Source organism: Antennarius striatus, chromosome 17 (assembly GCF_040054535.1).
Source record: "Antennarius striatus isolate MH-2024 chromosome 17, ASM4005453v1, whole genome shotgun sequence".
Lineage (NCBI taxonomy): Eukaryota > Metazoa > Chordata > Actinopteri > Lophiiformes > Antennariidae > Antennarius > Antennarius striatus.
In genome coordinates, this window is record NC_090792.1 from 13,903,180 (window position 1) to 13,915,828 (window position 12,649).

The 12,649-nt window shown below is 42.0% G+C and overlaps 1 protein-coding gene across 6 annotated transcripts in view; it reads right to left on the reverse strand.

Moving 5' to 3' along the window:
- The window catches only part of qkia (QKI, KH domain containing, RNA binding a), a 69,872-nt gene that overhangs the window by 25,334 nt on the left and 31,889 nt on the right, over positions 1-12,649 (reverse strand). For all 6 annotated transcript variants that reach the window (XM_068338010.1, XM_068338013.1, XM_068338011.1 and 3 more), the window contains exons 3-4: positions 10,010-10,126; positions 4,476-4,619 (exon numbers count right to left, since the gene is read on the reverse strand). In XM_068338010.1, coding sequence (XP_068194111.1) covers positions 4,476-4,619; positions 10,010-10,126 — 261 coding nt within the window. The remainder of the gene's footprint in view (positions 1-4,475; positions 4,620-10,009; positions 10,127-12,649) is intronic.

The window sequence follows — 12,649 nt, forward strand, 5'->3', positions numbered from 1 at the left end:
AGAAAGCTTGCTTTCACTCAACTAAAATCAAATGCCAAGCCGTGGCACTCATTGTCTTGAGCTTCCTTTCTCAAATTTCAATTTGAAGTACTGTACATGGAATTGCTTCGGTTCTTAGAATCCCTGGTTCAAAATCCTCAAACATTTTTCACCACTCCCAGTATATCAAATATTTAAATTTACAAAAAAGCCAGACTCCGCTCACTACTCACCAGAATAAAACATTTGAATTGAACCAAGTATCAACTGCAAAGCATACCAATTTTATCTCTCAGAAAGCTTGAGATGCCATACCGGGAACCTGTTACCAGGGTAATATGGCTACAGTTACCTCTTTTTAAATTTTGCTAGCTTAAGAGTTTGCAGTGATATGTGCATGAATAGTATATGTTTCACCTTGCAGGATACCGTTTCTGGATCAGTAGCTTTCCAGCTTAAAGTACTGCAAAGGTTAACAGAACCCTTAAGAAAATTAGAATGGCTCAAACACGTGAAGTGTAAAAATGTTTTATTCCTCTGACATAAAATGAGTCTCCAGCCAAATTTCAAATATAAAAAATCTACACATCCTTTATTTTTTTCCAAAACGAAGTAACTACATCAAGTTACACTGGGATTCGGCACCTTAAGTACCTTTTCAAGTACCTTAAAACAAAAATAGAAACACAAAAATCTTGCGGCCACCTATTATCTAATAGAAAAAGGTGTCTGTGGGTGCGAGTGCCAAAGGTTACCTAGACAACAGGACAAGGCCCCATAAGTGCCCTTTCCCATTTTCTGCCTGTCTGTCATTTTCCCATAAGCCTTTCAAGCATCACTGTGACCTGAAGAGACCACTGAGAAATGATTAGATCCACAAAACTGTCAAGTGCACACACCTGTCAATAACACACATATGTGCATAAGTACACAGACAGCCGTACAACAGCTTATATACAGTCAGACAGAGCAGAATGTGTGGGTGGAGACAAACAACACCATCATATCACATCTGATGCCCTCCTGTAGTAAGGTGATAAATCTAAAGAAGCAATCACACTCAATGGACAAACTATTGCGCTTCACCTACACTTTACAGAATGAACACCTTTTAAAATTGAAATTGTCTTGATACTGTCTAAACAGTTGTGTGCTCATCTGCCCAACATGATTGTAGGTCATTTAAAATGTATGATGTGCTATATGTCTGAATGGGGATTACTAAACTGCTTTAGAGACACAAGTCATTTTGTTTTAATGTGACACCCTGGAGTTCCTATGTCTTATTATACGCCATAAGAAATTCGATGCCATCCAAGCCTTTTTGTCATGTTAAGCAGCATGCTTAACTGAAATCATACCATTTTGATTAGATGGATTCATTCGAGCGTGCTTTGCTAAGGGACAATTTGGATTTTTGAGGTCGAAATCATTTGACACTGCGGCGTACACTCATGATACATTTCCTTAGCCAGGGTCTGTTTTCCCTCATTGTTAAATGTGTGCATCCATGTCGCTCATCGTTGCTATACCAGTGACAAAAAAAAAGGTGAAGTGGAAAGGGCCAGTCAGGGTTCGTGCATACAGCTCTGCAAGCACTTGAGTGGTGGTTACTTAAAGTGCAGTGGGGCTCTGCAGTCAGCCCCATCAAGGGCCTTAACCCGGGACTCAAAGGATGAGAGAAGCATTTGAGTGGGTGTGTGTGTGTGTGCATGCATGTGGAAGTATTTTTGTGGGCATGTCTATCTGTGGGGTTATTGTGTATGTGAGTGTGAGTGTGCGCGCTCAGGCAGGATCAGCGGAGTAAATCCACACTTGAAAGAATAGCTCAATCAAGCTCTCCCACCCATCTCTCTCCCGTCGTATCTCTTATCTCGCAGATGTTCCCCCTGCTCTCCGGTTCACGGAGAGTTGAAGAGTTCACAGAACTAGGGAGCAAAGAGGGTGCTGTAGTGCAGTGGTACCCAACCTTTTTTGCCTCCTGGATTGGGATTAACATCAGACATACTTTCAAGGACCGATCATTAAGAGGTGACTGATACATACGGCAAAATAAAATGGTACAACTGGTTTTTCTCCCCTAATATAATAATAAAGGTGAATCCAATAAATAAAACCTGAACTATTCTATACATAATACATTTCCCACCAAAGCCAAAAGCCTGACACTCTCATCACTGTGTATATCTGAGTTGGTTTAATATGGTCTTTACACATCATGTCAAAACATACCTAATCCTTGGCTGTCAATAATCAGATTGCTTAAAAGCAAAACTATTACAAATCATTTAACTTTTATTCACAACCATTCATCTATTCTATCATTCCATTCACCCTCTTTTCTTCAATGACAAGTAAAGCCTGCACCTTGGAAGGAAATTAAAAGTATGACCTCGTTCTGTTTCCTGTAGAAGACGATTTTTACGGTTTTCGACTGTGGAAAAGATGCCCTTCATTATAACAATGCATACCCTTGCATCCACACTTTAATCCAATCTACTTTAGCATGATAAAGGCCATTACTGCCAGGCAGCCTTACTGGCCACCCCCTCATGAAATGTACATGGAAAAACAGGCAGCAAAAAAAAAGCCGGGCAGGACAGAAGCGAAGACAGAAGGACCGGACGTTTATTCTGGTCTACAGAAACTATGTCACTGCCACTGACATTTAAATTTGCCAAATCCCAGGAACACAGTCAAACTGCTGAGTGGATTAACAGACTGCTAATGTGATTTACAAGAATAACCTTTGCGTGACTTCTTTGGATGATAAAAAGCACCGAAATTTGTTTCAAAGCTAATATTAGCTGAATATATGTTGCAGTAATAAACTTTTGATTTTCAAAAGGTGTCTTAAACTGAGGAGACATATTTGCCATCGATAATAAGTTAGAAAAAAAGAGGAAGAAATTTTATGCCTCAATAATCAAAGCACCGTGATGAATTAGACGAAATAACAAGTCATGCCTATCTAATGGAGGGGTCTTTTTATTTCATTCAAATGAACAAATGCCTTGCCTGAAGGAAAACGGCCTCTGGTGGGTTGGAATGGATCATTAATTGTCTCGATAAAACTCTTACTTGAATTAAGGGTATAGTGTAACTTCTTATGAGGACGATTTCATTAATGTGTCAGGTTTGTGTGTGTGTGTGTGTGTGTGTGTGTGTGTGTGTGTGTGTGTGTGTGTGTGTGTGTGTGTGTGTGTGTGTGTGTGTGTGTGTGTGTGTGTGTGTGTGTGTGAGACAAAGACAAGCAGAGAGCTTCTCTTCAACCTGACATTAATAAGATTGTCTTCGATAAATTTCATAGCCCGCAAAACGCAGTGAGATTTCAGAAAAGGTGGAGAAGCTATTTTTGTGGCTCTCAACTCAAATGAGTGTCGGCCAAGAGCCGTCATTGACTTAACAGTTGCCAAAAGGGGGTTTCTGTTGTGTGTGAGACTCCATGTGTTTCAGCAGTGACTCATTCTGCACCACTCTTTACAACATCGCAGCTTCCAGATATGACTTCACCCTTTAAGTTGTGGGTGCGTATATTACTGTGCCAAAATCCTCTGTGCGTACATACAGGCTGTGGAGATCTGAACATCGCTGCACTCAGAGGCAAAAAGGGAGGTCTGAAGAAGTGACAGGCAGGCTGAATATAGACGCCTAATCCTTAAAACAAGAAGATATAAATTGAAGTGCTTTCCACGTTGCCAGGCTGGGCTGAGGCCTGGCTGAGACGGATGAAGGGGAACCATCGTATCCGACAGGAGACAACCTGGCATGATGGCATCTTGTGTCAGATCTTAGATCCATAAGCGGTGCTTATTCTTTACATCCATAACCGGAGAAGAGCTAAACAAAAAGAAATAATGGCCCGAGATGCAGCCGTAATACAGTTAGCCTGTGTTTACATGGCATCAAATACACATGACCCCTTTCTGACAGTTTTTTTGGATTAAGTTTTGCGATGATGTGAATATAAACGTGCTGATTTCTGAGCCTGGTTTTGTCCCGTTTTCACAGTTGACGTCCAGCGAATTTACACCTGGTGGCCAGACCTAAAAAGGGACGGACAAAAACACATTGCATGCCAAGAAAATACCAGCAGCGATCGACGGTGGTACAGCAGGTGAGGACGTTGGGGCAGAGAGTGGGGCGGATGGGAAGCAGAGATGAAATGTGGCAGCCACAGGAGGTGTGGTGCCGCTAGCTATGTTTTTCCACTCCGCTAGGGGTGCAGCCAGCCTGTTCCTCTGGTCTATATATGGAAGCAAACAGGATGCTAACAGTGGGATAAACGGAGCGGGCCATATGTACGCATGTTATCCTGTCGTTTTCAACAAAGAAATTTAAGCATGGCAAGGCTTCGCTCAGCATTACTAAATGAGGGGAAAAAACAAACATTTAGGTTATCTTCTCCTAAAAGTCAAAGGATTTCAATTGAAGATACCATGAAATATGTTCCTGGGCCAAAGGCAGCTACGGCGTCATGTGCGTTGTGTACTCACAGCAGGTACGAGGAGTTTCTTGACCTCCTCCACTGCTCTCCTCATCTTGATCTCAGCTCTGGCCTGTGAATCTTCTACTGTGATCAAGACGTGAAGGTCTTCGTTTAGGTGTTCCCAATTTGGCTTCCCTCTGTTCTGCTCCTCCTAGACAAGAGATAGAAAGAGAAAGAGTGAGTGAGTGTGGCAGTGTGAATATGTTGGAGCACCAGTGCAGTAATAGAGCATGTCAGAAGAAGCAGAGGCAAAAACCAGGCATACAAAGAGGATGATGTGGCCCCCGCCGTGAAGAGGAGCAAGATGACAAGAGCAGCCCATTGGTCTGCTGCTTAGCTTTAGCTTTCAAAGGGCGGCCCTTTTTGCAGAGACAAAGGCGACAGATAGCCCTGCGGCAATAAATAGCAGCAAAGGATGGATGGGTGAAAGGATAAGAGATCGGTGTGTTTCAATTTTTTTTTAAACGCCACACCTAGCATTGTTATTGAGACTCATGGAGATGCTCTAGTTAAGAGTTCCACAAGATTGAGTGCAGAATGCAGTGTGTCATACTGTCTATCTGGTAACAATTGCTCTCTGTGGGAGTTGTTATCCCTTCTCAAAGGGCAACTCTAAAGCATTTATGGGGCACCAAATTGCAGCATTAGCAGTAACCTGAAAGGCAAAATGGGCCGTACTCAAAACCCGCCTCACCTCTCAACAGCCAATTCATCACTGTTTAATAGGAAACCTTAAGAATTGGAATGGGCAAGGCTAAAGTTGCTATATTCCATGCTAGCGTTACATTTTTCCAACGCCCTGCAAAAAGCCCTGTCACCCCTGGCTCATTTTTAAAAAGGTATAATAGCTTGTGTGCAGGATAGCCCACATGATGATTTTTTTTTTTTTCAACATGCTTCTCCATTTAGCATAGTTATTTTCATCTCACCTCTGGTGGCCCCCTCTGACAGTAAATGTGGTGAGCAAACTATGAGAGCTCTCCAAAAAGCTTTTGAGAGTGTATCGTGTGTCAACGAACAGCCATGAAAGCTCACGGTTTTGAAAACCGACTACTTTTACCCCCCGGAGGTGAGGGGTTGAGGTCTAAGTTGTCTGAAGATGACATAACCTCAGTCTCTCTGATGTGTGACACCACATTAAAACATTTGAAACGGCGCAGTGGCGGCATGTAATTTTTTATGAATGCAAAAGATGCATGTCGAACGAATGTGTATCTGTACTTTCTCTTCTCAAACAGTCTGCTGCAACCCGGTGTGCTCCCCTCCTGCTGTGTGTGCAGGTCTGAACACACATTTGATGAAGATGTGATCTTCATCTCCCACACATACAAAACACCTCAACTTCAGATCGCTTGGAGTAGTGAGCCACTCGCAGGGTGTCTAATTACAAACAATGCATTGCGGCGCACTGCGGGAGGGTCCATCTGACATGATTTCAATGCACTGAACAGACACCGCAAAGTGAGAGGGGGGAACTTGCACAGGCACACAGCTTACAGCTGAGTGCCACCTACCTGCTCTCTACTCCACAGAGACCTGTTGCCATGGCACTGCTCTTTATCACACACACACACACACACACACACACACACACACACACACACACACACACACACACACACACACACACACACACACACTTTCAATATCTCTGTCTCGTTTTCCTCTTTTCAGCACGTGGGGATTCAAGCCACTATGTCACCATGGTTGCTTCCTTGGGGCTTACTAGCGAACATGATGACCAGAAGGCGACTATGCATTTTATAGAGAGGACACTAACACCACATGCTAGAATCAAATACACAGTTGACAGCAGTATTAGTTGGCTTGAAGTAAAGAAAAAAAAAGAGTCAAAAAGTCAATCACGTTTTCCTGGGTGAATGTGTGTCTATGCAAACACCCTGGAAGATTTTTATCTGGTTAGGATCATACCAAAGATATGCAGAATAAAAATAGGGGCATGCGCACACGCACACACACACACCAGCATGACTGCCTGTGAACAAGGTCACAGTGTGCCCTCTGAGAAAAAGTGACAGCATGACAAACACGTCCATGGGTGGTGCTGGTGGGGGAGGAGGAGGCAGGGGAGGGCAAGGAAAAAGAGGGGAAGTGAGGCGAGCGGTAAATGGAATACTGAGAAGGCCTTGGAATAGAATTGTCCGTACTCGCCAACATCAAATTCCGTTACGATAACCACATACCAGGGGGGGTATTCCATTTTGGTAAAATATGTAACCTGAATAAATAGCACTGGCCCAACATCTAGAGACGAAATCTAAGAATAGGACCGAAGGGGGAAAACCGCTTCCAATTATGTCACCTGACTTTCATGGGGTGAACACCTGTTTGCCTGCTGAACCTTCATACCTCTCAGCTTGAAACTTAAAGGTCCAAATTCTATGTACGGAGAGCAAAATGGACAATTTTGATTTATTGCTTGATTCTTCATTAAAAAATAATTTATTCAGAGGACATGGGGGGCAGTCCTGAAAAGGTCGCCAAATGTCAGTGGTGAAAAGAGGAAACAAGATATTGCGCAGAAAAGAAGAAGACAAAGAAAAACCAAATAAATAAAATATAAATGTCTCAAACAAAAGAGACTGGAAACGAGTCGAGTCCAGTAGACACTGTTATTTACGCTAATATTTACTTCCAGAAAAAAAATGTAACATTTAAAATACAGATGTCAGTCTGCTGGTATTTAAACTGTAATAGTTCTACAGCGACTTGAACACAGTAGCAATATTGTTATGTTGTTGTTTTTTGTAAATGACAGTGTGCTTAAATTTTAAAACCAGCCATAACAGTTTGTAGATGCTCATTTATCTTTAAATAGAAACAGGAAATGTATAATAAAAGAAGCCCTCTCCCGTCTGGCGGCATGTAAAAATTTGCTTAAACGGGGTAGTAATATCAGAATTCTGTGACGGCACACGTGGGAAGAATAAAAGGAAAGCAGTCAGAATCATTTCCACAAAATACAGCACAGGAAATAATGAGGGTAAGATAGGTGTGCAATACAAGCACAATTTCAAACCAAATTAACAAGGCAGTCAGAGACTGCAACATCCCGCGACACCCCTGAATTCAAAATTTTACCCTGACCTATTTTCACAATGGTCGTTGCAATGGATTCTACTGTATATTGTTCTATCAAGTGTGATATTGACCTAGTTTTCCAAAGGTAAAGGTCATCACATTTTTGTGCCTCTGGCTTCCTGAAAATCTTGCTTTTGGTTTTATGATTATATATCATCAGGTTTCAGAAATATGTACCTAAAAAGGTATAAAGGTGAAAATTTCACCATCTCATTTTCATCCCCTTTACCGCCTGAGTTCTATCCGCAACGGTTGTGAAGATATTTGGTGGACGGATGGACGAACACACAAACACTGACAATTATAATGTATCACCGTTTTGCGGAATGTGATCGTGCAGCATCACATTTAAAAAAAAAAAGTGTAATTAAAAAGCAAAAGTGCACAATTCAAGCGGAAGTGGAAGTGAAAAATGGTGATTTTGTTCAGTTGTGTTTGGCTTTAGTGTGGCGTACCGCACTTCCCTCCGCCGCTCCATCGGTTTCTTCGTTTTCTACTTGATCTGCCTTTTGTCTCCTGCAATTGTTCCTCATTTCTCTGTCTCTCTCTCATTGCGTAGCTCCAGTGAGCCGACTCCCTGCCAGCCAGTGCGGCCCAGGAGGGAGCAACCGGCTGAATTATTGAGAGCATAAAAACGCTGCCGCTAATGGATCCTGAATAAACACACTGGCTAAGCTGCTCCTGTGGCTTCCTCTGCTGCCACAGGGCATCAAGCTGGAAATACTGAGGTTGAGAACGTGGCGGCAGGAGGCGACGGCCGAGGCTTTGTTTGAATCGAAGTTATAATTGTGGGTATGGTTATAATTATAAGCTTTGGACTGCTTTTTCTTATATAGATAGATCCAACAGCCTATCACAAAAAAACAACGAAAAAACATGACAACAGCTAAATGCCAGCCTCTCTGATTCTGGACTCTGTAGCCAGCCCTGCACAGGTTTGGCTCATTGAAGGTGGATAAAGGCTTAAGAAAATGCAGAAAGAATGCCAACAGAAATGCTATGGCTACTCTGTTCAAAATAAGTGTGTGTCACTGTTGAGCCACTCCTGGCCTGCTTTCAACATCCATAATGTATGCTCAAGCACTGCCTCGGAACTTGTGTTGTTCTCCAAAGCAGAGGAAGATACTGACAGAAAAGGTCTGGGATATTTGGAATCTCTGAAAAATTTGCCGTAAGATAGAGCCAACCAAGAAAGGAGAGACACAAGAGATCTTTTTCTTTTCTCGAGGTAGGGTAATTGCATCACTTTAAATATCTAGATTGGTCATTTGGAAAAAAATATTGTTTTCTTTTGTTATTCAGCTAGGGAAAATCATGAACTACTGACTTGTGTTAATGCATTAAATTGGAGAAATGACTGTCAAATCACACCAGTTAAAAAGAACAAACTTCATAGTAGGTCAAATCCCATGAAGAAAAAAAGCACAGACGCTCCAAATTAGATTGATTTGTTAATTTTAGATGAGTCATAAAAACAAAGAAATTAGTGAACACAGCTATGGTTATGTCTGGGGAAAAGAATAGTTGAAAGGCACTTGTCTTTTAGCATTTTTTGGAAGTGTGTGTCTCTGTGCGTGTATGCATTGAAAAAACAGTGGTCAATTAGTGGCCAAATCGTGATTAATCGATTAGTATATTTGCTTGAAAATGTCCACTTCAAAAGACATCAACAAATCGCTTTGGGAGTGTCGTTATTTAATTTGAAATAATTTTCAAAATCCAGGTTTCCATTGCTAAATGAACTGCTTTTTCTGAATGGTATGGTGTCATCAATATGCAAAACGACTGCATCCAATTTTCAAGCTTAGAAAGACATATGTTTGGAAGGATGACCTGGGTGGAGAACCAAATTCGTTCATCAAAATTACAACAGCAAATCTGGCTTCTTTTTTTTTTCCCTCAGTGCTGCGATGTGGGTGACCAGAAACATACTTTAAAAACCGCACAAAACACACAGTGTTTAGGTACAGTAACACAAATGGTTGTTACATAAGTTCAGTGCTAGTCTCTGGATAAACAGACCCACAACATTAGCCTTTTATGTCTTTAATTTGGGGTCCAGAAATAGAGCTTGCCCCTAGCCTTAGCCTATCCACTGTGCAGTTTGTGTTGCCAGCAGTGCTATCAGATGTTTTATCAGACGCAGCCACTAGACATGGCTGAGCATGTGTCCGCCTCTCGTTTCTACATTGCTGGTGGGGTGTTTTTTATGCTACGGTAGTACCAGGTAGCCTGATATTAATCATAACATTATTACTGTGTAATATCGCCAGACAGAGCATAAATCCCTGAGGTGAAGTTTAGAATGTTCTTGTTTTGTAGCATCAATGTAAGGTTTTGTATTTGCGTTGAGTGGAATCTTAGCTAATGCCTGATATTGTTATCAAGCAGTAAAATGCACAAAAGCCACTTATCGCGCTGCCATTCCGATGAGCATACCTTCTTCTTGTCTCTCATGGAACTCTTGCCTCGCACCATGATTTTGCATCCAGTCTCTGCTTCCAACTGTTTGGCTGTCAGTCCCCGAGGGCCGAGGATTCTCCCAACAAAGTTATACTGCAGGTAGATAAAGAGATAAAACCAGTCAGCATGGAATGTAAGAAACTACAGAATTCATTAGTCATATTTCCTTTACATCCTAATTTAAGGGAATTAATTTTGCTGAATATATGGGAAGAGGTGATTAAATAATTTATATTTTTAATGTTATACCAAACTGAATTTCCAACCAGAAGTGCCCCCATATTTATCACGACTAAATAACAAATTTTCACTAGAAAACACACAAGAGGAAATAACACAAGGTAAAATGGCCGGGTTGAAAACAAGGGCAAAATTGAGTGGAGAGGATTTCGAGAGTGAGGTAAATTGTGAGGTGCAGCGGGGTGCTTGACACATTTTTCTTACCACCCCCCCCCCCCCCCACACACACACACACACACACATACATACACACTCCTTCACTGGTGTGTGGTTTTTCTAGCATTGTAGCAAAAGGAAACATGTTTACTAAAGTAATCCACTCCACTAGAAATAGGCTTCCGGAGGATAAAGGAAAAATGTGTTAAAATAATCCAGGATAATTTCAAGCCAAAAACAAAGGAGAAACGATGACTCTTAAGTACAGCCGCATCTGTTTAGGTACTTCACTGCGCCGAGATTCAAAAGGCCATTGGGGTAGTCACATTTAATTAGAGGCGGATTACAGATTTGACACAATGTTGGTGTGTTTTCCTTAAAATATGTGAAGTAACACTGAAGCAAAACCTCCAGGATGTTGTTTTCTTTGTCTTCTTCTTGGGGCTCGCCTTCAGCTGTAACCTGTCTGACTCTGGCAGGAAACACCCACTCTAAAAAAGTGCTGGGGGGGGGGGTTGTTGTGGATGATCACAGCACGCAAAGACACATTTTGTATGTGTGTGTTTCATTGGACAGGGCAACTTACTGTCTAAAGTGATTCAAGAAAACTGGGGCAGGGGCTATTTGGGGGAGTTTTTGTGACTACTGTCTTGACATACGTACAGCTGTCTTTGAAGGTCAGTCACCACTGATACATGGTGGCCTGCATACACACAACCACACACACACACACACACACACACACACACACACACACACACACACACACACACACACACACACACACACACACACACACACACACACACACACACACACACCTGAAGGAGCGCAGGAAACAACTGTCAGTCTGCATCACAGTCCTCACTGCAGACAATGGCGAGCCTGCTTCTCTGGGCATTATAGTGATGTTCTGGTATTCCTAGACAACACAAATAAACATGTATGGCGTCCAAACTTCATGCATAAACGACACTAACAGTGTCCTGGGTGATATAAATACCTGCAAGGCATAAAAACCAGTTTGTCTGTTTATCTGTATGTGACAGTTTCCAGTTGTCCAACAGGACATAGTGGGTTCTGCACCAGGAATGTATTAAATTCGTACAATAGATACATTTCAGAGCGAGCTTGCGATGTCAAGTAGACATGACAGAGGGGTAACGATATATCAGGCTCAGTGTGAAGGTAGTTGGGAAACCCTGACTTGATACAAAGAGATTGTTTAATATTTGATTGTCTGCCCTCCTGACTCTGTACCTAATGCTACCCTACGTCTGAAAGCGAAAGGTTTTTCTCTGATACGAACACATTGATTATTAAACCTGACAGTGGTCAACACCAAACGTAGTAAACCTCGAGTAGAAATGTGGTTAACGGGACACAACACAGACGATGCTCCATGTGTCAAATCAACTTTCATGTTACAGGAAACACTGAAGGAAGAAATTGGGGCGTAACAGAAATTTTAAAAAAAAATTATTGGCCATAAAATTGGAAATTGGCTGATAATAGCTGCGGCTGGTAGTCGGAAGCTGTTTAACTTCCGTCCCCTGACGGGGGCAGCATTCATGAAGTCAAATGAAACAGACATCACTCGATCTTGACTGGGATGAACGCAGAACCTCCCCTTGCACTCGAGCTATCTGCTCTGAACTGGCCGTTTGACATTCTTCTTGTGGATGATGGTATGGTGTTGGCCTCTATCTGAAGCCACGAGAATGTAGACAACCGCAGGCCAAGCGGGTGGGTTGTCTTCCAGCATGTCAGGAACTCAATTCATCACAGCCACAGAAGAACAATAGATTCAACGCTGTGCCAATTGCACTTAAACTTCTCTAGCTGGGGAACCTTGCCTTCTCAGCCCCTACGCAAAAACGCTAGCACTTATTCTTTATTCTCTTCCATCAACTTCACTGGCTCCCGGGGTTGAGGTCTTTGAGAAACATATCATGCCCAGGAAACAATGTGGTATGTTGGCTCGATTTTCAAAGCTCAGTCTAGTTTTTCACATTTCATATTCTCAAGGAAGTTTGTTAAAATTTGTTTGCACTCAAAAAAACAAAAAGCTGCTTGATTGCCTCAGGAGGAGATACATGGCACAAAAAAAGCAATTCTAGTTTTGAACAAAACAGTTAAACAATAAGACTTGTGTATATCAGCAAGCTAAGTTTAACTTAGACAGTGCTTTGTGTAAACTTAAGTTTTTTTTTCTCTTTG